This window comes from Sturnira hondurensis, unplaced genomic scaffold (genome assembly GCF_014824575.4).
Source record: "Sturnira hondurensis isolate 20B ecotype Veracruz unplaced genomic scaffold, ASM1482457v3 Scaffold0012488, whole genome shotgun sequence".
Classification (NCBI taxonomy): domain Eukaryota; kingdom Metazoa; phylum Chordata; class Mammalia; order Chiroptera; family Phyllostomidae; genus Sturnira; species Sturnira hondurensis.
In genome coordinates this window covers 3,672,915-3,695,576 of record NW_028085119.1, presented here as the reverse complement: position 1 = coordinate 3,695,576, position 22,662 = coordinate 3,672,915, and the positions used below count along the sequence as shown (strand labels likewise).

General features: G+C 37.7%; 1 protein-coding gene across 1 annotated transcript in view; it reads right to left on the bottom strand.

Moving 5' to 3' along the window:
* Nucleotides 1–661: 661 nt before the first annotated feature.
* Nucleotides 662–22,662, bottom strand: part of MRC1 (mannose receptor C-type 1) — an 81,681-nt gene continuing 59,680 nt past the window's right edge. Inside the window, exons 21-30 of the mRNA XM_037060785.1 lie at nucleotides 22,447–22,561; nucleotides 19,353–19,519; nucleotides 17,113–17,215; nucleotides 13,872–14,104; nucleotides 10,620–10,785; nucleotides 9,666–9,815; nucleotides 4,669–4,782; nucleotides 3,983–4,147; nucleotides 2,469–2,510; nucleotides 662–1,610 (exon numbers count right to left, since the gene is read on the bottom strand). Of these exons, the coding sequence (XP_036916680.1) occupies nucleotides 1,360–1,610; nucleotides 2,469–2,510; nucleotides 3,983–4,147; nucleotides 4,669–4,782; nucleotides 9,666–9,815; nucleotides 10,620–10,785; nucleotides 13,872–14,104; nucleotides 17,113–17,215; nucleotides 19,353–19,519; nucleotides 22,447–22,561 (1,506 nt within the window). The 3' untranslated portion in view covers nucleotides 662–1,359. The remainder of the gene's footprint in view (nucleotides 1,611–2,468; nucleotides 2,511–3,982; nucleotides 4,148–4,668; nucleotides 4,783–9,665; nucleotides 9,816–10,619; nucleotides 10,786–13,871; nucleotides 14,105–17,112; nucleotides 17,216–19,352; nucleotides 19,520–22,446; nucleotides 22,562–22,662) is intronic.

Genomic DNA, 22,662 nt, shown 5'->3' with positions numbered 1-22,662 from the left:
GGTGAGCACACCCAATCGGTCAAAAGCCTAAGCGCCGGAAGCCTTCTGCAGGCAACCTGCCTTTGGACTCAAACTGCGGCCCTTCTCTGAGTCTCCAGCCTGCTGGCCCATCCTGTATGTTTTGGACCTACCAAGCCTCCACAGTAGCATGAGCCAATTTTTAAAAATAAATCAATCAATAGATGACACAGATGATAGATAGATAGACAGAGAGACAGGCAGAAAGCTGGGTAGATAGAACAATGCCTTGGGAAAGGAGGCAGGACGAGCTGGCAGCGTGGTACATGTGTGAGATGATACCTGCAAGGTACTTCATTCACAACGTACATAAAACTTTAAGGCAAAAATTCTTAAGCAAAATGAATTTGTAAAAGTGAGAATAAGATATTCACAGATCTACTTGCCAATAATACTGACTTTGATTGTTGAATTCTGAGCTAGGTCAATGTTATCAGGGAAGATGTGGGAGAACTATGCCAGTCATTATGGTAAAATTAATTGTACACTTACTGTTTCAGCAACCTATTTGTTTTAAAGAGTTGGAGAGTCTAATTTGAAGAATTTCTCTACTAGTAAGATTATTTAAGAGTAAAGTTAAATGAATAAATAATTTTCACTTTAAAAAATATAGACCTAGCAAAACAACCAAAATACAAATCTGTTAAAAATAGACCTTGCCTTTGATGTTTATTTCACATTATCTAAGTACATCCAGTTATGCAAATTTACATTTTTATTTCACATCTTTGCATTCCTGATATACATATAACAGGACAAAGAATACCTTTGCAATACTCAGCCTCAAAACCCTGCTTGGAGAAAACAAGATTCTCAGTGGCCTTATTCTTTCTGCTCATGTACAAATACAATTCTAAATAATTGGAGTGAAAATTAAAATTGCTAAAAAGACAAAGTGACTAAATTTTACACCACCTGAGGTTTCTTGGACTTAACTTTTTAGAATGGTCCTCTAATCACTGAATTATTATTCAGTAGGTAACATTTCTTTGGGAGCTCTTTAAACTACTTTAGGAAGCTTAGTTGGTTGCTTCTGGGGCTCAGATAATCTGCATTCGGTTGACAACAGCTACACACTAATGGTGCTTAAGTGTTGATATTATCATTGTTTGTATTCACCTAGGACATTTTTTAAAGTGGTAGTCAATATCATTTCTCTTTTGGGAAAATATCTTGCCAGGCTAGAACATGAGCAATTATTTCTTCAATTAGGCAAAGAAAAGGCACAGACCAGTGCAACACAGTCCTAATTTTAAACAAAACAATCAGATTGAATGAAAGACCTTAACATTTCAGTTACAATCTTATGAAATTCAAATATATCTAAACCACACTGTGATACTAGATAGCTACATGTTCATTCTGTTCAATGTTGCCCACAAGATCTTTTGTATCACTAATTCCTGCATTTGTTCTACTGTTAAAATAGAGGGTGTTTTCAAACGTGTTCTCTTGAGGAAAATGCACTCGTCTCTTCCTATAGAACCAATATGCAGCGAGGCCGGCGCCCATCACAATCAGGAAGACCACAATGACGACTACTCCAGCCACGCTGGAAGGCTGTTTAGAAGGGCCCATCTTCCTTGGGTCAGCTAGAAATAAATAAAACCATTAGGGGAAAAAGTGGAGGTAGGCAGATGATAGAATTCTCTGGAGAACAATATATAACTTCCTTTTTTGAAAAACTAAAATTCATATTCTTCCCAATGACATTTGTCAAACAGAAAGGCGGGCATGAAAACAGAATAGAGGATTATTTTAGATGTTATGATTATTATTCAGTTGCAAGACTATTTCATTTATTTACGTAGCTCCACGCTATGGAGCATAAACAATGTTTTAAAATAGCCTGCTTCAAAACAATTTAAGGCTGCTTACAAATACATTATATGAAGAGAAATAGGATAGTAATGATGATGCTGATGACAATAAAAAAGCAAGTGAAACTATTAGGGAAAAGAGAAAATAAGAATAGTAGAAATATGGGCTCATGAGTATAAGTGGTTAACAAACAGAAGCCCTGAGGTTAACGAGGAGGTTATAGCAAGCCATCAATCTCTCTGTTTCATAGCAGCCAACCAAATGAGTGAAATAGGATGGTACCTAATTCAAGTTACATAAAAATTTAAAATGAAAACTGCTTAAAAAAGAAAAAACCCACATGGATTACTGGGAGAAATTTCTCCTATGGATTCTTACAAGGCGACTCTCTGAAACAGAGAAATCAACGCCTTTAAGAGCATCGATGGTCAACCCACCAACCTGTCCCCAAAGCCTGATTTTCCAGAGCAATAGTCAAGGGAGACAGATGACATAATGACAAAGGCTGGTGCAGCACAAGCAAGTCTAATGAGAGTACAGGGGTGTAGGGAGGGATTCTTATGGTTTGGTGAAACAAACTATATTGATACATCACTAATAAGGAACTGGAAACTTCTAAATGGGCTTACCCTTTGTTGTCACTAATGTCTGGGTAGGTTCCGGATCAACAACTGTTTGTAAAATAAGAAACTAATTAGGTATTTGTAAAACCCATAATAATTGCATATAGATAGTATTATTTGGTTCACAGCTATATTAAATCCTCTATGTTTGGATTATGGTGATGTGACATGATATGGTGTGATATGATATGATACAGACAGATCAGATCTGTCAATTCCATAGCCGCATCCTACAGCTGTAGGGTGAGTTTGAATATGTTGGAAGATCTAAAAATCCAGAGATGGGTAAAAGTGGATACAGTTGTAATACAAATCAATAGTACAATAATTAATAGATGATAATATAGGAATAAACTGTATTTTGTGTACTCACAACAGTAAGCCAACCTTTGCCCACCCCGGTATAGTCCTCAGATTTGTATTTGAACCACTGATACTCACCCTCAAAAATCTACCCAGTCTATCCATAAACAATGTACTCTAGGCTAGCAGTTTTGAAATTGGCCCATGGAAGCATTAGGTATTACAAACATTTGAATGAAAGTGAAATAGATCCCAGTATTGCACGAAAAGGTATGTGGTATCTTTACAACAGAGTTTTAAAAGCCTGAATAAAATTCTATATCAAGTTTTTATTTTTATTTTATTTTTAAGATTTTACTTATTTATTTATCTTCAGAGGGGAAGGAGAGAGGGGGAGAAACATCAATGTATGGTTGCCTTTTGTGCGTCCCCTGCTGGGAGTTGGCCTGCAGGGAACCGGCCTGCAACCCAGGCATGTGCCCTGACTGGGAATTGAACCGTGATCCTCTGGTTTGCAGGCCTGTGCTCAGTCCACTGAGCTACACCAGCCAGGGCAAAAATTCTAAAATAATAAAAATTTATGGGAGGTGGAGTATTTATTTATCTAATTAATTTATTTATATATCATTTAACTAATAATTTCATATGTTGAGAAGGCTATTGTGTGAAGTGGAATGGCATAAAAATATTAAAGTCCAGATAGAGCCACATCATGGACAAATAACACTACTAATTCACCCAGTCCCTGCCATTCCATGATCTGCCTCTGAGGTCTCAGACGGAGGCTTAATTTGTCTTACAAGATTTATTCCTTAAACCTTACACGATTTATTGTAATATTTCTGATTCCCTCCCAGGACTCTGCTCCATCCAGTTTGCCAAGGTGACTCTTTCACCTTTTCTTCTCACGCCATAAGTCTTTGTGGCCTGGCTCTCAAAACTGCTTTCAGTTTTGCAGAGCCAGATGCATGGCTATCCCATTATAAGTGGACTGATAAATCAAACCATTACGCCAGCGGGGCAGGTGGGGAGTGTTTTATGCTCACTCAGAGCTGCAGACAGCAACTGATCACCATGGTAGGCTGTAAATTTCACTCACACAGGGGAGAGCTTGCAAGAAACCTGTAATCACATTATAATCCCACGCCTGACATCTTAATACTAGAAAGTGATGGTGGCCTGTCAACATATGTATCATAGAGCAAATTCCTACTTACTTTTTGGTCTTTTGCAAATATATCCTTTGTAGGAAGAACAGTGAATATTATTCCAAAATCCAGAAGATGCAATTAAAGCTACACAATCATTTCGGTCACCAGAGGGGTCTCCTGTGTTCCAGTTGACAAAGGAGACTGGATTGTTGTTCATCCATATCCACTTTCCTGATCATCAGATAGAGCCAATGAAAACACAAGTTAAAAATCCCATCTTAAATTCAACTTATCCATGTAAAACTTCTAAGCATATTATTTTATACTGCAATCAATATTTGTTTACAGCCAGACTTTTAATGAATGATATTATAATGGCTAATTATTACAGGAAAGGATAGTGAGACTGTGTTTCTTATACAGTTTTAGTTGAAAATTTATTCCTGATTAATACAAAGTTGTATACTTATCTCACCCTATGTATTTTTTTCTTGCAAAAGACAGAAAATATTTTTAAAGCTTCTTAAACTAACTTAACTACAGAAAATATTATTTTAACCAGCAACTTCAAGATAGAAAAATATATGTGTCATTGAAAATTTCAGTTCTTATCTCAAATGAAAATACTCTTAATTTTAAAACTCTCCACAAATTAATCATTATTTAAGGCAAGAGTTTCTGAAACTGAAACCTTATTTAACATACATTAGTTTGAAATATTTGTGACTAAACAATCATCCTGCATAAATTACCTTCAACATTTCTGTACAACCCTATCCAAAAATTGGTTTTGCCTTGAAGTGGCTCAACTCGATATGATAGGAAACTCGATTCAGCAGCACTTTCAATGGAAACCAAAGAGGAACCTTCAAAAATATAAAAGAATAAATATGATTGGAATACACTTAAGTAGCTGAAAATATTTTTATAATGACAGTACTTATATTAAGAGCAATATAAATCATTCTAACATATCTACTTAAGAGGAAAAATTTTAAGGGGTAGTCATTTATCCTTCTAGAATTTTGGTTTCTATTCTGAAAATACATTTTAAAGCACCATCCATGCACAGGCACTAAACGAGCTGCTGCAGAAGATGCAAAGAGAAGGAGAACATAGGAGGTCTTAATAGGGTCATCATACTGTAGGTAGTTGTGAGTCAAGAGTGAAAGGATGTGTTAGAAAATAAACTAAGTACAATACGCTTTTGATTTGTTTTAGGTGAAGCAACTGAAAGGGAGCACAGAGGAAATAGAATTTAAGACCTCAAGAAGCATAGGATTTCAAGCAGAAAGGATAGAAAATAATTTCAGGAAGAGGAAGAATAAGAGAAAAGACAAGAAAAAAGGGAAGAATAGAGCTTCTTCAGGAACAGAAATGACTCACAGACACATGCAATCCTCTATAATGGTTTATGGTGATATCATACAGATAGACGATAGATAGGTAGGTAGATAGATAGATCTATTGGGAAGAATTAACAGTGTTAATAGATAATGCAGTTTGGCTGGACTAATATGGTCAATGGGTAAAAAAAGACTTGGATTAGGCCTTACTAACAAATGGCGATGAATTGGTATTTAGGGTAAAGAGCACTTAGTTTTTTCAGGCAACAGAACAATGCAATGCACTGCCGGAGTATGAATCCAGCTGTTAAGTATAGGACTGTACAAAGTAGGAAGACAGATACTGAGAGGCTGGTTCAATGACCATGACATTGACAACACATATCAGATTAAGACTAAGTGTCAGCCTGAGATTTTAGAATAAATAACTATAGCTTTATAATGGTAACAATGAATATAGTTTAAGCACTTTATGCCAGACATTTTGTTTGGGCTTTATAAGCAAGATCTTACTAAATGTTTACAACAGCCTTATCAAGTGGGGACTATTGGTACCTCATTTTATACTTAAGTAAAATATAAAATACAGAAGATATTTTAAACTTGCTAAGATTTTAACGATAGTAGAGGGCAAAGTCATGATCATCAGTGATCAGACAAGAAGAAATGAAAAGCATCCAAATTGGAAGAAGGAAGTAAAACTGTCATTATTTGTAGAAAGCATGATAGGGTACATACAAAACCCTATAGAATCCACCAAAAAACTACTTGACCTAATAAGTGAATTCAGCAATGCAATGGTTACAAAGTCACTATTCAGAAATCAATAGTATTCTTGTACACCAACAATAAATTACCAGAAAGAGAAGCTAAGAAAAACATCCCATTTATCATAGCAACAAGAAAAATAAAGTACCTTGGAATAAATGTAACCAAGGATGTAAAAGACCTATACTCAGAAAATATAGAACACTGAAGAAAGAAACGGAGGAAGACACAAATAAATGGAACCATACATCATGTTCATGAGTAAGAAGAATTAGCAGCATTGAAAATGTCCATACTACCCAAAGCAATCTATAGATTCAATGAAACTCATCTTAAAATACCAATGGCATATTTCACAGACCCAGAAAAAATATTTTTAAAAATTATATGGAACCAAAAAAGACCCCAAATAACCTCAACAATCCTGAGAAAGAAGCAGGAAGTAGGAGGGACCACAATACCTGATATCAAACTATACTCAAGGCTACTGTAATCAAGACAGCCTGCTACTGGGATATGAACAGATGCATAGATCAATGGAAGAGAATAGAGAGCCCAGAGATAAACCCACATCTTTATGGTTAATTAATATTTGACAAAGAGGGCAGAAGCAAAAAATTAAGTAAAAACAATCTCTTCAATAATGGTGTTGGGAGAAGTGGATTGGTACATGCGAAAAAAGAAATGAGACTCCCAACTTATACCATATACCAGAAAAAACTCAAAATGGATAAAGGGCAAAATAAGTCATGACACCATAAAAGTCCTAGCAGAAAACAAAGGCAGTAAAATTTCAGACATCTCATGTAGCAATATTCTTGCTGATATATCTTCCAGGGCAAGGGAAATAAAGAAAAATTAAAAATGGGACTACGTTACATTAAAATGTTTCTGCACAGCTAAAGAAACAATCATCCAAATGAAAAGGGAATCAACTGTATGGGAGAACATATTTGCCAATCATAAATCAGACAATGGTCTGATCTCCAAAATATACAAAGAATTCATATGACTCAGCACCAGGAAGACAAACAATCCAATTAAAAAACCGGCAAAGGACCTGAGTACACACTTCTCCAAAGAGGACATACAGATGGCCCATAGACATGAAAAAAACTTCAACATCACTAGCCATTAGAGAGATGCAAATTAAAACCACAATGAGCTATCGCCTCACACCTGTCAGAATGGCCATTGTTAATAAATCAACAACGGGCAACTGCTGGCGAGGATGAGGGGAAAGGGGAACCCTAGTGTGCTACTGGTGGGAACGCAGACTGGTGCAGCCACTGCGAAAAACAGTATGGGATTTCCTGCCTTAGGACCCAGCAATTCCTCTGCTGGGAATATACCCTAGGAATCCTGAATCACCAATTCAGAAGAATCTACCTACCCCTATGTTCACAGCAGTGCTAATTATAACAGCCAAGTGTTGGAAAAAGCCCAAGTACCCATCAGTAGATGAATGGATTAAAATACTGTGGTACATATGTATAATGGAATACTATGCAGCAGAATGGAAGAAGGAGGTCCTTCCTTTTGGGACATCATGGATGGAATGGGAGACTATTATTCTAAGTGAAATAACCCAGTCAAGTATCATGTGACCTCACTTATAACAGGAATCTAATGAACAAAACCAACTAACAAGAAAAATAAAACCAGAGACGTGGAAACATGGAACTGACTGACAGCTGTAGGAAGGAGGGAGAGAAGGGAGAAATGGTGGAAGGGGAAGGGACTAGTCAAAGAACGTGTATGAATGTCTCATGGACACGGACAACAGTGTGGGGACTGACTGTGGGAGAATGGGGTGGGCTGGGTAAAGGGGGCCAAAGGGGAAAAATTAGGATAATTGTAATAGAATAAACAATAAAAGACAAATGGCACAATAAGAAGCCACAGATATTAAAAATAAAGAATGCTTTAAATAAATAATGCTTCTCAAGCACACATGAAACATTCTCAGATTGACCATATGTTAGGCCACAAAAAAGTCTCAGTAAATTTAAGATTGAAATCATATCAAGCATATTTTCTGCCCATGGTGGTATAAAAACTAGAAATCAATGGCAAGAAGAAAACAAAAATTCACACGTATATGGAGGTTAAATAAGATGCTACTGAACAATTAATGGGATGGATATATATCTATATCTATATCTATATATCTATATATCTATATCTATATCTATATATATCTATATCTATATAATGAAATATTACTCAGCCTTTAAACAGACAGAAAACCTTCCATTTCCACAACATTGATTAACCAGGAGGGCTTTATGCTAAGTGGAGTAAGCCAGACAGAGGTAGACAAATACTACATCATATCAGCTTTATATGTGGAACTTAAAAAAAATGGACTCACAGAAGCTGAAAGTCGAATGGTGGTTGGCAGGGGCTAAGGAGTATAGGGGGAAATAGGAAGAGCCTTGTAGAAGGGTACGAACTTTCAATTACAAGATGAATAAGGTCTGAGGATCTAACATATAACATGGTGGCTGCAGTTCATAACACTATTGTGTAACTGAAATTTGGTAAAAGAGAACTTCAGTGTTCTCACCAAAAAAGAAAAAATGTAAACATATGAGGTGATGGATGCATTAATTAACTTGACGGGGGGAGTCCTCTCACGATGTATGTGTAACAAATTATCATGTTATACACTTTAAATGTACTAAAGTTTTATATCAATTTTACCTCAATAAAACTGAAAAAATATAAACCTTCAAGTAAAAAGTCAAAACTCAAGGTTAACTTTTGAGTGAACCTGTAGGGTCTGAGGCTACAGCTCTTGCACACCACTGTTGGATGAAGAACACTGAATCAGCCCTGGCTGGTGTAGCTCAGTGGGTTGAGCACAGGCCTGTGAACCAAAGGATCGCGGTTTGATTCCCACTTAGGGGACATGCCTGGGTTGCAGGCCAGCTCCCAGCAGGGAATGCACGAGAGGCAACCATACGCTGATATTTCTCTCCCTCTCTTCTTCCCTTCTCCCTCTAAAGATAAATAAATAAATAAACAAACAAATAAAAAATAAAGATTTTAAAAAGAACCCTGATTCAGGGTGAAATCAAAATTTAGTAAAAAAAAAAAAGTTAAATATTCAACGAAATTTAATGAAGTGAATTTTTAAATGTACCCTAAAAATTAACTTTATTTAGCATTTTTATTTCAGGGGAAAATCACCCACTTACAGCATGTCTGAGTTTTCTTTTGTTTTTCTTCACAAATAAAATAACCAGGCATAAATGCTTATCTATTTAAGGTAAAGCAAAGTTGTTCCTGAACACTTGTAAACCCAAGCTTATTGGTGACAAGCAGTGAATACAATACTCTGAATATCTGGAATGGGAATCCTAACAGTTTAGTATATTAGGGCCAAAAGTAAGAAAGTATTGCTCAGTAGATGATTATTTTCTACAAAATTTGTTAAGATTTTTGAGGTTACACTATTAGAAATTACATTTGGGGGACATGATGCTGACCATTCTGTTATAATATGAATTATTCATAAAAATAAACAGGTATTTTTACATTCTTTCTGTCTTTAATGTACTGTGTTATTAGTATCACAGCAATCGGCATAGACGACTGTGGGACTTCCTTACAGTAGATGTGGCACCTACCCATTCGGAGACATTCCAGAGACGCTTGGCCCCAGTGCCTTGTGTATGAAGACTCAATATAGTAGCAGTGGCCATGGAAAGGAATCCACGCTGAGTGATCTGACTCCGGGCATCTGCCAGGCAGTTGGGGAGGTTCAGTGGAAGGGGTTTCTGTTAATTAAAAAAACAAAAATAGAAATAAAGTAAAATCTGAAGTTTCTACAGTGTGTAGAAAAATATATGGTAGCTCTGGAAAATTGCATCGCCTATCATTATGTTTTTAAGTTCTAATCATTTGAATCTATCATTTTTATTATTGGGTTTTCTATTTACTTCATCTTTTTTTCATTTTAAATATATTTCAGTAGAATTCACTAAAGAATGGTGGCAATCAATCACACTCATAATTAAGAATGTAGCCCAACAGGTACCCAGAAATACATTAATTACCAAAAACAAAGTGACCCCAAAATAATTTGCAACGACACTCCCCATTCAAGACACTTTTTTGGGGGGTGCATGGGTGGATCTTCATCCCCATAACCCTTCTCAGCTGTGGCTGTCCGATTTTAAGACTGCATGCTAGGCAGGGCACTATCACCATAATATTACCAGCTGATGAATCTACATGCATTCTGATAAACTTATTTTGATATATTTATGCTATCGACATCAAAAGCAAAAATAATTCTAGAGAATCCTACATAGATTCAAAGAATAGTCTTAATTATAAAAATTCAGAAATTTATAAAGACCAAATAGACTCTTGCAATGAAGAAAAATTTCTATCTCCACTATTTTGATTTATGTATATCTATTTATTACCAAGTCAATCTTTTATTAGGTGAAGGAATATGTTTTATTTTATTCTTAAGCTCCCCAAGACATTATATAGCTTAATAATATTGACAGTGGTATGTATTAGCTTATTGAGAAAATTGCAAATGCCTAGATTGCTTTTGTATATTCAATTACCATCTGATCTTTTGCAGAGAAAATAAAAACTTTCATTGCAATGTGCTGTCTTCCAGGTACCATCAAGATCCAGATAAACACACCCTGATTTTAGTTTGGGCTCATCGGCAGCCCAATTAGTGTACCTCACCCTCCATTTATCAGTCCAAATGTAGTCACCCCCGGTCTGCAAAAACAAAACACCATTAATGTGGGTCATGCTTCATTTATAAAATGCCAGACGAGCAAAGCGAAGAGTTAAAACTATATTTAACACCAAGATTTCACAAAGAACCTTCAACATTTAGGAATTTTTAAAAATATTGTGGTTGTTTCCACCAACTCATGTTCAGTAAATAGTCTTTCTTAAAAAGAAGACAATAATAAATACATCCTTGGAAGACAATTTGAAAAATGGACATAAAGCCCTATTTCATACCTATGAAACTCTTCTTATTTGTAAGCTTTCAATGCCAAATAAAAGTTTTATCTTCCAAATAAAATATTTATTATATCACCATTGAGATAATAATAAAATTTAAATAATTTTTATTGAGCTAATGGACCCTGGAGAAAAACATATTTCTTCTAATCTTATTGTTTGGCTGCTGAAACAGGCCAGTGAGAAGTGACTTAGGTGAGGTCCCGTGAGTAAAGAATAGAGGAGTGCAGGTCTCACCTTCCACTTACATGGCCTTTCAACCATACCTGACCATGATGGCATTGTGTAAAAAGCTGGCTGCTTTATTCAATTTACACACTTGATTTCTCATTAAATTTAGTTAAATTCACAGTCACAAAAAAAATTAGTTGATAACATTGAAAATATTACTTATTAAGCCCTGGCTAGTGTGGCTCAAGGGATTGGGCACCAGTCTGCAAACAAAAAGTCACTAATTCAATTCCTGGTTAGGGCACATGCCTGGGCTACAGGCCAGGTTTCATGCAAAAGGCAACTGATGGATGTTTCTCTTCTTCCCTTCCCCTGTTTTTAAAAATAAATTAAGTAAAATCTTTGTTTAAGATATTACTTATCAATATATTTTTTCAACAGTCTAGAAGAGATTTTATAGGTAATGCCTAAGACCACATGATATATAAAATCAATTGAAATTTTTGAGCAATCTAAACAATCGTCCCATTTTAACCACATTATTTATTTTACCAAGCCAATTACCATAAATTTAGTGACAAGATGAAAAGCATGTGTTATTTCAAGGTATAATTTTATAGTATTCTACCATGTTTCATTAAATAATACTTATAAAGTCATTAACTCCATAGATGTAAGGAAAATAATAGTACTGTATCAGTTAGAAAGGTCTGTATAGTAGAAAGCCATTTAATCTTTCCTAAAATAAATAAAAGCCTATTTTAAACTCATAGGAGAATTGGGACCACATCTGTGAGAAGAAAATGAATGTATTATCAAGCAAATTAATTACCAAAAGTTGAGTCAACACAGACATAAAATTGTCTTGCCTAAGTTTATTCACAGAAATCATTATGGAACTACTTACTTTTAAATACTCACTTCCCTACTTAGGAAGTACTCATTGCATTGAAGTGTAAATTTCAATTCCTGCCTCATGGCACTGGAACCTCTATAAAATCGGACATCAATCTACTCATGAGTTTTTTCCCTTTCTACCCCTTTCTCTCTTTTGGGTACTCCTTCCTTATGTTTCACCATCCCAGGTGACATCTACAAAGTGTGACCTTCTCTGAGCTCTCCTGATCCTCTCCTGTGGCACAGTCGATCCCTTTCTCTCCTCTGGTAGACTTCGGTGTCACCTCTCTTTGATACTTCTGGTATAATCTCTCAGTCACACTACTTGTTGACACCTCTGGTTGTCAACAAGAGGTGACACCAAAGGAAGTTTGCTGGTTGACTAGCTGATGAACAGATGTATGCACGGAGGACAGGTGGACCGCAGGGCACCAGAGAGACTCATTTGGGGAATGCTTCGGCAACTCCATTACCACTCAGTTCTGTGACTCATCTCTCCGTCCATCCCATCCTCTGCCAACAAAGGAGTATAGAGGAATGGACTGCATGAAACTTCTTACACGTGGATGGAAGCTCTCACACCTTCAGGACCGAAAACAACTTTGCAATGGCTTGCCACAAAAAATAAAAAGTACTCTCATCACCCAGGAACTATGCCCCTGACCTGCTTCCTTCAATCTCATGGCATAGTTGTAATCATGACACTAGGAAGAAACAAGTTAATAAACAAAACTGTTTAGATGCAAAATTAATTTAATGTTCCAAAGCAATATGAGAGTTGTTCTCCACCAATAGGTAAATGAATAAGAAGATGTGGTGCATACAATAGAATATGACTCAGCCATAAAAGAAGAATGAAGTCTCACCATTTGCAACAATATGGATGGATTTAGGGGTTATTATGCTGAGTGAAATAAGTGAGTCAGAAAGAGGTAAATACTATATGATATGTGATTTTACTAACTTATATGTGTAATCTAACAAACAATGCAAACAAATTAAAAACCAGAAACACACTCATAGATAGAGACAAAACTGGTAACTGCCAGAGGGAAGAGGGTTCTGGGAAAGGGAATTAAGAAGTAATGACTTCCAGTCATAAAATAAGCCACAAGAAAAAAATGCACAGCATAGGGAAGGAAGAGAGTCAATACCACTACAACCTTGTGACATTGGTTACCAGACTTATTGTGATCACTCTGCAAGGTATATAAATGTTGAATCACTATGTTGTACACCTGAAACTAACATAATAAGGTATGTCAGCTATAAGTAAAAACAAATTTTAAAAAAGCAATATGAGAGTTAATATAAGTTAGATAAGTCTTTTTTTTAAGATTTTATTTGTTTATTTATCTTTAGAGGGGAAGGAGAGAGGGAGAGAAACATCAATGTATGGTTGCCTTTTGTGCGTCCCCTGCTGGTAGTTAGCCTGCAAGGAACTGGCCTGCAACCCAGGCATGTGCCCTGACTGGGAATCGAACCTCGATCGTCTGGTTTGCAGGCCCGTGCTCAATCCACTGAGCTATGCCAGCCAGGGCCATAAGTTAGATAAGTCTTTATTTGATTTCTCTCATATATCACTAGCTTGCTAGATCCTTGAAAACATTGGATATTTGAAAGACTGGGTCTTGTTCATGTTAGTATCATCCTTATACCCAGCACACTTTCCTATGTGTAACAAGTGTTCAACAGGATGAATAGAGAGAGAATCATATACAATCACAGTTTATCAACCATGTCAAGTCAGACACGTGACTTACCAAGTTACTGTTTAGGCCGATCCACACAGGTTCATTAAATGTTTGTATCTGCATCCATGCAAATGCATTACTATAAGGGTCTAGGATGCTAGCTATGGAAGAAGTATGATGCTTGCAATACTCCTCTGCGTCATACCATTTTACACTGGCTTTTACGAGTGAGTAGCTACTTTTACCATATTTAACAAAGCCATCTGTTGGAACTGTTGCTGGAGAATTAGGCAAGGAAGGGTCTGGAATACAAAGATTATTTTCATTAGCATTTTCAACAAACACTACCTGAGGGTCATCAGTACATGACTACTATGTTTCATACATCATAAAAATAGTCAATATTGCACAAATCCAAACCATCAGTGTTAAAAATATTTTATGAGCCATTTAACACTTTGAAAACAAAGCTCTATTTTTTATCAGTATGCCTGATTGAATTAAATAATTTTCAAATTGTATTTAGAATACCAAGGTAATTATATGATTAAGTTTCTAAACTTTAAAAAAAATAAGCTTATCCCTGGCTGGCGTAGCTCAGTGGATTGAGCACGGGCCTGAGAACCAGACGATCACGGTTCGATTCCCAGTCAGGGCACATGCCTGGGTTGCAAACCGTTTCCTTGCAGGCCAACTATCAGCAGGGATGCACAAAAGGCAACCATACATTGATGTTTCTCTCCCTCTCTCCTTCCCCTCTAAAAATAAATAAATAAATAAAACCTTTAAAAAAAATAAGCTTGCAAATTCAATGAGATCTAGGTTAGTATCTAGATGAAAAAAAGAGACAGTTTAATCCCATAAATTAAGGAATATCTACCATCCTATCATTCCTAATCTTTGTTTTTCTACCTTGGTCAAATTTCAAGGTCAACAACAGTCTACCTCTCCCTACCCCATCTGTTCCACTCTATCCATGAATTTATATCTCGTTTTATCTATTTGAGCCCTCCTGTGTGGAACATATCTCAAGAGATGGGTTTAAATTCTGGAATAAAGCCATACACGAGTTCCTGGTTCATTTACCCTTGATCTCAGGGTCAGGCTGTCCTCTTACTTGTGATTGCCTGTGTCCTTCACCAGGATTCTAGGTATCCTTCCCTACCGGTTTTGACTTGGCCACCTCTCTGCCTGTCCCACTCTGCACCAGCCCAATATACCATCTCCCTTGTTCTGTCACTACACAAATGCCAAACTTTGTTATGATTATGTTGGGAAGGCAACAACTAGATTTCAGCAGCCTCCCCTTTTTTCTGCTGTTGCTGCCACCTTGTGTTGGAGAAGTATCATTAGATCGTGAGGCACAGGCCGGGGTTCTCAAAATGTTCAATTTCCCAGCGTGGGTTTGTCTAAAACATGTTTGGAAGTGTTTTTGACCACTAAAAGTGGCAAATGATGCTGGAGGCAGAGCTAAAAAAAAAACCCAGCTAGGGAACTTGGCTCATCTGACCAATTTACTTGTTTATGAAACATTCATAGAAAAACTGATAAGGAAAAACTAAAATATTGAGAGTTTAGATTGTGGGTAGTATTTCGTCTTCTTCACACTCTTTCTGTATTTTCTAAATTTTCAATGAAGAAGAGATGTAATTTAAAATATTTTAAAATTTATATATGTTTATATAAATTTTTAATTTATATAATTATTTATATATTTTAGTCATATATTTGTATACTTTATATAGAGATTTTGAAAAATGAAGAAAATGTAGTAATAAATGAAGGTATGAAAAATCACCCTTAATCCCACTATTCAAATTAGACCACTATTGTTATTTTGATGCATTTCATTGTCTTTTTCATTCTTACTTTTAAGAGGATTCATAGTGGGGTTTGGTTCTGGGTTTTTGTTTGTTTCTTTTTTCTGCATAATTGACAGTATAATAATATTGGCATTGCATAATTTTATAGAGTTTCTTTTTTAACTCGATCACTTTAACAGCTTTCCTTAAGCCTGAAGTTATTAAAAATCTTCAAAATATTTTCATTGGTGGCAAATATTCTATCACTTACATTTATAACCACAAGAAAAAGATTTTAAATACACGTGTGATCATCACTCACTCCTCAAAGGCGCCTCCCCACTTTGCCTGAAGAACAGAGCGGAGGGCAGAGACACTTCTGGGCCTCAGACTCCAAGTCCTCCGGGGCCTGGTACAGGGCAGCAATTGTCAACCTCAAGAAGTTTTAAAACATGCAACGCCTGACTATGTAGTCAGGGGCACTGACCTCTTTTCCCTTAGATATATCAAACACAACAATAGCTATTGGTGGGAATGAATCAAAACTACACCTACTTTTTGGGTCAGGTCAGCCAAAAATATAATACACATATTATTTGGTGTATTGCGGAATTTTAGTGGTTAGTTCACGTGTGCCACGTGAAGAAGAGGGTTGAAAGTTGCCCATGTGGGGAAGTGAAATGGCCTGCACCAGCTTTCAGATCAATAAAAGTCTGGAAGGTCTGCAGTTCTTTTCATTCACGTGCAAGCACCTGAAGTGATTTTCGGTCCTGATATAAGCTGACAGCAGTTCCCTGATTCCCCAGAAGGTAGACAATCCTTTTAGCTCTGGAAGGAGAAGTATTTTTTGACTCAAACTGATCCTCCAAGAGCTGTACTCAGGATGACAGCAAACCCACCCCCCCTCACGCCCCAGGTCTAGTCGATTTTCTTGAGTTCTGACACTCAGCTTGGGTAGCTAAACATTTTTATTGCAGTTTCAGCAAAAACTGAAATGCGTACAACCATAATCTCAACTCTCTGTAAATAGCCACACATTTAGTTTTAGCTGCATGTAAGTGTAGTCAGGCTTCCTCCGCTGAACAAGGGAAACCAGTCACAAAGCCGTGTTTTGAAAGACACACAACAAAGAATGAGGTCTGGGTGATGTTTTGGGCCAGTGGTTCTCAAAACTATGCAAGCTCAACTGAGCTATTCCTACTCTGACACCTTTGTTAAAGTAAGGCTTTCAATTTGAAGTTTAATCTGCACAAAATTTTCTGGTAATGGATGAGAGGGCACACTCATGAATAAATGAGAGAAAACTTCCCCCATTTTGTCTGTCATATGGGTACATGGATTAAAGTGAGAATCAAACCTGTTGGTGTACCAAAGAATCATTTTTTTAAAATAAGGCTATATTGTTTGAGCAGTTTAAGGTTGACAGATAAAAACTGAGGAGGTCATTTTCTTAAACACTATTGCAAAGCTCCCGCTCTCACCGGCAGGCAAGGTTTGGCGGGACTTACCGGGGGGCGTCTGGCACACGTAGCCTCGCTTACTCTCGCAGTTGTCATCCATCCATTTCCCAGCCTCTTTTGACTTATCTCCCATAATGACAACACAGTCGGCCTGTGGGAGGGAATTTGGGGGTGGGGGGGAATTAACAATTATTTAAGTCAATTCATTAGTAAGCCAGATACATCCCTCCTCCCTAACCTCCCGATTTTAAGATTGTCCTCATCCGTTTACATGGAGTATGCTCAACTCATCCTTACTTTGCACACACTGCACCAGCTTCCCGTGTGGATCTCTCTCACTGAACTCTTGCTATTTAACAGAAAACCAAACAGAGTTGGATACATTTTGGAGACAGATCTGAGAAACTTTGCCATCAGAAATTCTGTCAAGTCCCTGATCCACAGCTAACACTGCTACAGCTGCCTCTTCCACCTCCCTGCCTCCAACCTCATTATCCCTGGAGCCCCCAAACCTGTACACAATAAGAATGTTTCTGCCACAAGATGCCTATGAAAAGTTCTCATCCATTCTCTTTATCAAATTGTGTTTTATCTTCCCACTTTCCAAGTCCTGAGATTCTAACAACACCGTATTTATGTTTCAATTTCATTTTTTTTGAAATATAAACTTTATATTTTTACACACACTAAGAAAAAGTCTAGGAATAAAATCAACAAAAAATGAGCAATGTTTTTTTCTTGAAGGGTGAGATTACAAATTTTGCTTGTTCCTGTTGTTTCTGCTTTTCTTTATATTTTGAAAACAAAGCACTTGTGCAATAATAATTTTTTGTGCTTTACCTCAAACTCACCTCTTGTGCCTGATATCTGTCTAAGAAAAACCTATCTCAGTCCACTCTACTTTCACTTCTTAAGTTTTCATCTCTCATTGACGTAAAGAGTCAAAGAATTTCCCCACTGAAAACCACCCATCCCCAGAATGTATGCACTCTGCATATAGCTACCAGTTAATTATCATAAAGATGTCAGACTCATAGATGGAGAGCAGGATGACAGCTAGTGGCCAGGGAGGGGTGGGTAGGTTAGGGGGTGGAGGGATTGAGCAAAAAGGAAAGAGGACTCAAGGATATGAACAACAGTGTGGGGACTGCAAGGAAAGGGTTAAAAGGGGGGTAAAGGTAATGCAAAAAAACCCAATAAATATTAAATTTACAAAAACATGACATCATTTTGATCATCTCCTGCTCAGACCTTTTTGCACTGCCTCTCTGACAAAGTCCAAACTCTTTCATAGGGCATCTAAATCTCTCTAAATTCTGCTTTCTGCCTTTCATAGTCTACTCCTATTCTTTCCTGTACAAAGCCTCTGCTACATCCAAAGCCATTTATTCCTGACCAAACCTATCACATGCCTTTTTGTGGAAGGCTTTTTCACCTTGCCCACCGTGGGTAACAAGGCCTTACCCATCCTCTTGCTGAGTTCCCCTGAGCATTACACTTTACCCTTCTTGAGAAAAAGACCCCTTGTGATTCTCTCACACTCCTTCCCTCCACCCAGAGAGGGGCGCTGCAGATCTGTGTTGACTGGTTAGATCACTTCGACCCACAGTAACTTTTTCTTCTTCCTAACTATTGTACTTTATAGCTGATGCTAATCATGCGCTTTTATTTCTTTACTTTCTTCTTTCTTGCATAATACTGTGGTCTAGCTTAAGTGTGAGCTTTTTTAAGGTCAAAACAAAGTCTCACACTTTTCGTAATGCTTAGTACGGTGTTTAACACTGATTTGTTGACTATTCAATGATATGAGATTAAAAGTAGTATCATAAAGAAACAATCATCAGTTTCTTAGGTTACTGTGCTAAAGCACTTAGTAAACATTCTACAAATATTAGCTCAGTAATGATGAGGAGGAAGAGGATGACATCTTTAGAAATAGCATAAGCTTCCAGATCTACACCCTAAACACTACAACAGCCTCAGGTTTAGAGGCAGCTGATGCAGAGAGAGTTGTGTTCCAGTGTACGTCTGGCTACGGCATAGGCCCACGCTGGAGCTGGCTTTCCTGTCCCTCACTGCAGCCACCACCCACCTCCAAGTGGAAGAATTCTTGACTAAATTTGTACCCTTGCCTTCAGGGCCGGCTCAGTCTGAAATAGTTAAAATCTGCAAGAATCAATCAGACCAGGAAATACTCTGGTTGATTCTTCATGGAAGATTAGTTGCTAATAAGGTGTCTTTAAGCAAACTGATAGGGTACAGTGAGGTGACATGAAAGTGAGGTTTACATCTTCATAAGAGAGACTGCTCCTTCTTCCACCAGGGTAACCTTTCCCCCAGTTGGTATAGTGAACTCCTTGCCCGTCTGTCCAAAGGAACGTGTGTTCTGAATTGATATCGTTCATGCCAATCCAGGCATGAAAAGTGGAGTCCTTCATTTGATAGGTGAGAAATGCTGCAAGGAAATATCACAAGGTAAATTTTAACTTTGGGGGGAAATACTAAAAAATATTCCAAATCCATTCACTTAAAATGTCAAGCATGTGATTAGTGACTTTAACGTTATTTAAAAACACTCACCATGAAAACACACACATTTAACTTTGCATTTTATTACTGACTCAGCTTTGGACTTTGAAAAGTTTCATATAATATAAAAGTCCAGGTTTTATCTGGGCCGCTACGCTCGGTGTGTCCTGCCCAAGGGCACCTTGGCACTGAGACAAGGGAGCCTTCAGGCTGCCCCCTGCTCTGATCTAAGTTCTGGAGGAGGCACAAGGTTCTAATTCATACACAGTCATCCTATGAGTTAGTGGGCAACCTGATTCTGTAAATAAAATAATTTGATTAGAATTGCCAAGGGGCAGAGATGGCTGGCTTTTCATCCAGAAAAAGTTTTTAAAATAAATAGTATGCAACGAGATGCTTTAGGCTGCCAAATCATTACAACCGTGGTTTGTCAAACTGAGAATGCTGCCCATTTTGGGACTCCACCTGGGTAGCCGACTCCCAGGGGTCAGCAGCCCGTGAGTGTGCTCGGACCCGGGGGGCACCCTGAGGCTAAGGGTCCACATCATTAGAAGAGACGATCTAGCAAAATTCAGAGGATATAGAACAAATGTGGCATCTTGTTTCCTTATCATTTCCATGGCAGATGAGAGGGTGGAAAATATCCGAAGGCTGAACTGTGCCCGTGCCCTTCCCCCTGTGTTAGTCCTTCTGCGTGGCTCCCACTGCCGCTGTCTTGGGTGCCCTCGACAGCACCTGCTGTACCTGTGGGCTCCTAGGCAGACAAGCACCAACTCTACAGAACAGTTTCTAAACATTTGTGCTTAAACACGACTCCTGGGTGCAAACAGAAAACGGAATGACTAAGCACTCAGGTTGCTAAAGGAAAATGCAAACTACTAAGAAGCCTGTAGGGACACAATTATCTGTTTATTGAAAAACAAACAATTTCATGGAAAGGCCACTGCTCCCTGTTTACTCTTTTTCTGAGTAGTAGATGCCTCGATCACCCCGCTCAGAGACTGGCTTATTTCTCAATTAATTAAAGGTACAAAAATTTTTTGTCTTCTAATATTTTTCACAAAGAGACAAGAGTACGGGTAGATATTTATTTCAGTTTTATATCCTAAAGAAAGTCATAACTTTTACCCTATCACCAACTTGAAATTCAACGAGGGAAAGCTGTACCTGCCAATATGTCAGCACAGATTTTTTTGGCCAAAAACCACAATAAGAATTCAACAACGTGTGCCTGTTTTGCCAGGAATAATGTTATTTTATGTGAAAATTGTTTCCTTCTGTACATCTCTATTACCCAGGTTCTAATTTTGTTGTGCCAGGAATCAGTCCTTTGTGGTTAAGAGAGGGATCAATTATTGTGTTTCTGCGCTGGGTAGGCTAGTTAGAGAAATGTGAATATTATATTCTTAAAATCTTTTTATTGTATGCTCTGGTTTGACCCTCTTCTCTCAGTGTCTGGCAAGTTGCTGAACTTGTCAAAGGCCCTCGGTGAAATCTGCTTGATAGATTTATCGTCCATGCGTTCCAAGACAGTGCACAGCAGCACTGATGGAGTGAAATTAACATGTGGGGGAGTGCCACACAGGGGTCGAGTGTCTCTTTTCTTCTTATATATTTTGAGACATATCATTTTTTCCAGTAAATGACATCAAGGATTCTTAGAAGCAAAGAGGAACTTAGAAATCACCCAGACCACATCTCTTAGCGACAACTTTCGCATCAATTTGCATGTACAACAAACACTCACTGAGCATCTCCCTCAGTGGATGGGCCTCTGTAGCATCCATCTGGGCACCTTCCAGTCTGAGTGTTTTCACAGCTCTTTGGAAAACTCATGAAGCAGCCCATCCAATCAATTCTAATTGCTAAAATGACCTCCTAAATTTAAGCCTAAATCTATTTCCCTATAACTGCCACTCATTGGTTCTGGGTCTTCCTTCTGGAACTAACCAGGTTGGTCCTTGAAAATCCACATCTTCTCTTTGCCAGGCTGTGAAACCTGAAGGGCCTTTCCAACATTCCTCTCTTGCCACTTGTGATGGTTTCCAAACCCTTCATCAGTTTAGTGACTTTCATCTGCATGGTCTAGAACCGGTCAACATCCTCCTTAAAGTGACAGGTCACAGACTTAACCTACTATCTGTTTCAGATGAGGTGGCCCAGGAAAGTCCATGCAAAAGCGGTCAGGCATCCTTTGCCTGGTAGCAACGTGATGCCTTTTACAATCCGCTCCATGGTGACGGCATGGTTCTCCCCTACAATGCCCTTCTGCAGAGCTCTGGCTTGCGCCTACATTTTATCAAAATGCTTTTCTCAATTTGTCCAAAGTTTATATTTAAAAATCAGTTCTACTGTACTACAGATGTACTACTGTATATACTACTGTATTATAGTTCTACTGTACTATGTATAACATGTTACCACATGTTCTGTGGTAACATGACTAGAAGAGCAATAAATGGGAGACCAGTAAATACTCATTTTATTGCCAGAATGCCTCTGTTTCCTTGCCTCTTTGTAAAGAAAAATGGTTTGGTGGAAACAATGGGAGGTAAGGGAGACCCAGTTGATTCCCAGCCCTGCTGTTCACTCAGAGAGCTCCCTGACTCAAGGCTCTGAGGATACCGCTTTCCCGTTCACAAGGAGGTGATGGTGTCTGCTTCACAGTGCGGAGCTGACAGTGAAAAGGGACTTTATACACAGAATGGTGCCTACAACTGTATAAAACAGTTCTCAATATGTGCTTGATTTTTCCCCTTTCTAAAAATATCATTTACTATCACAGTATTCCATTATTTTATGAGGAAAATTACATGTTCCAGTGCATAACAGACTGCACAGTGGCCCACATACCTTGTTCTCTTTCATTGCGTATGGAAACCAGATTTCCTCCCAACCCTTTGCAATATTTTCGTGCCTCTTGCCATGTTTTTGTTTCTCCTTGAACAAATCCAAAGATTTTGACACACTTGGATAAAAGAAAAAAACCCATAGTGAAAAGACTACTGGAAGACATCAAAATTATTTATGAAGATTATAGCTAAATATAAATTTCCTCAAAACCAAATA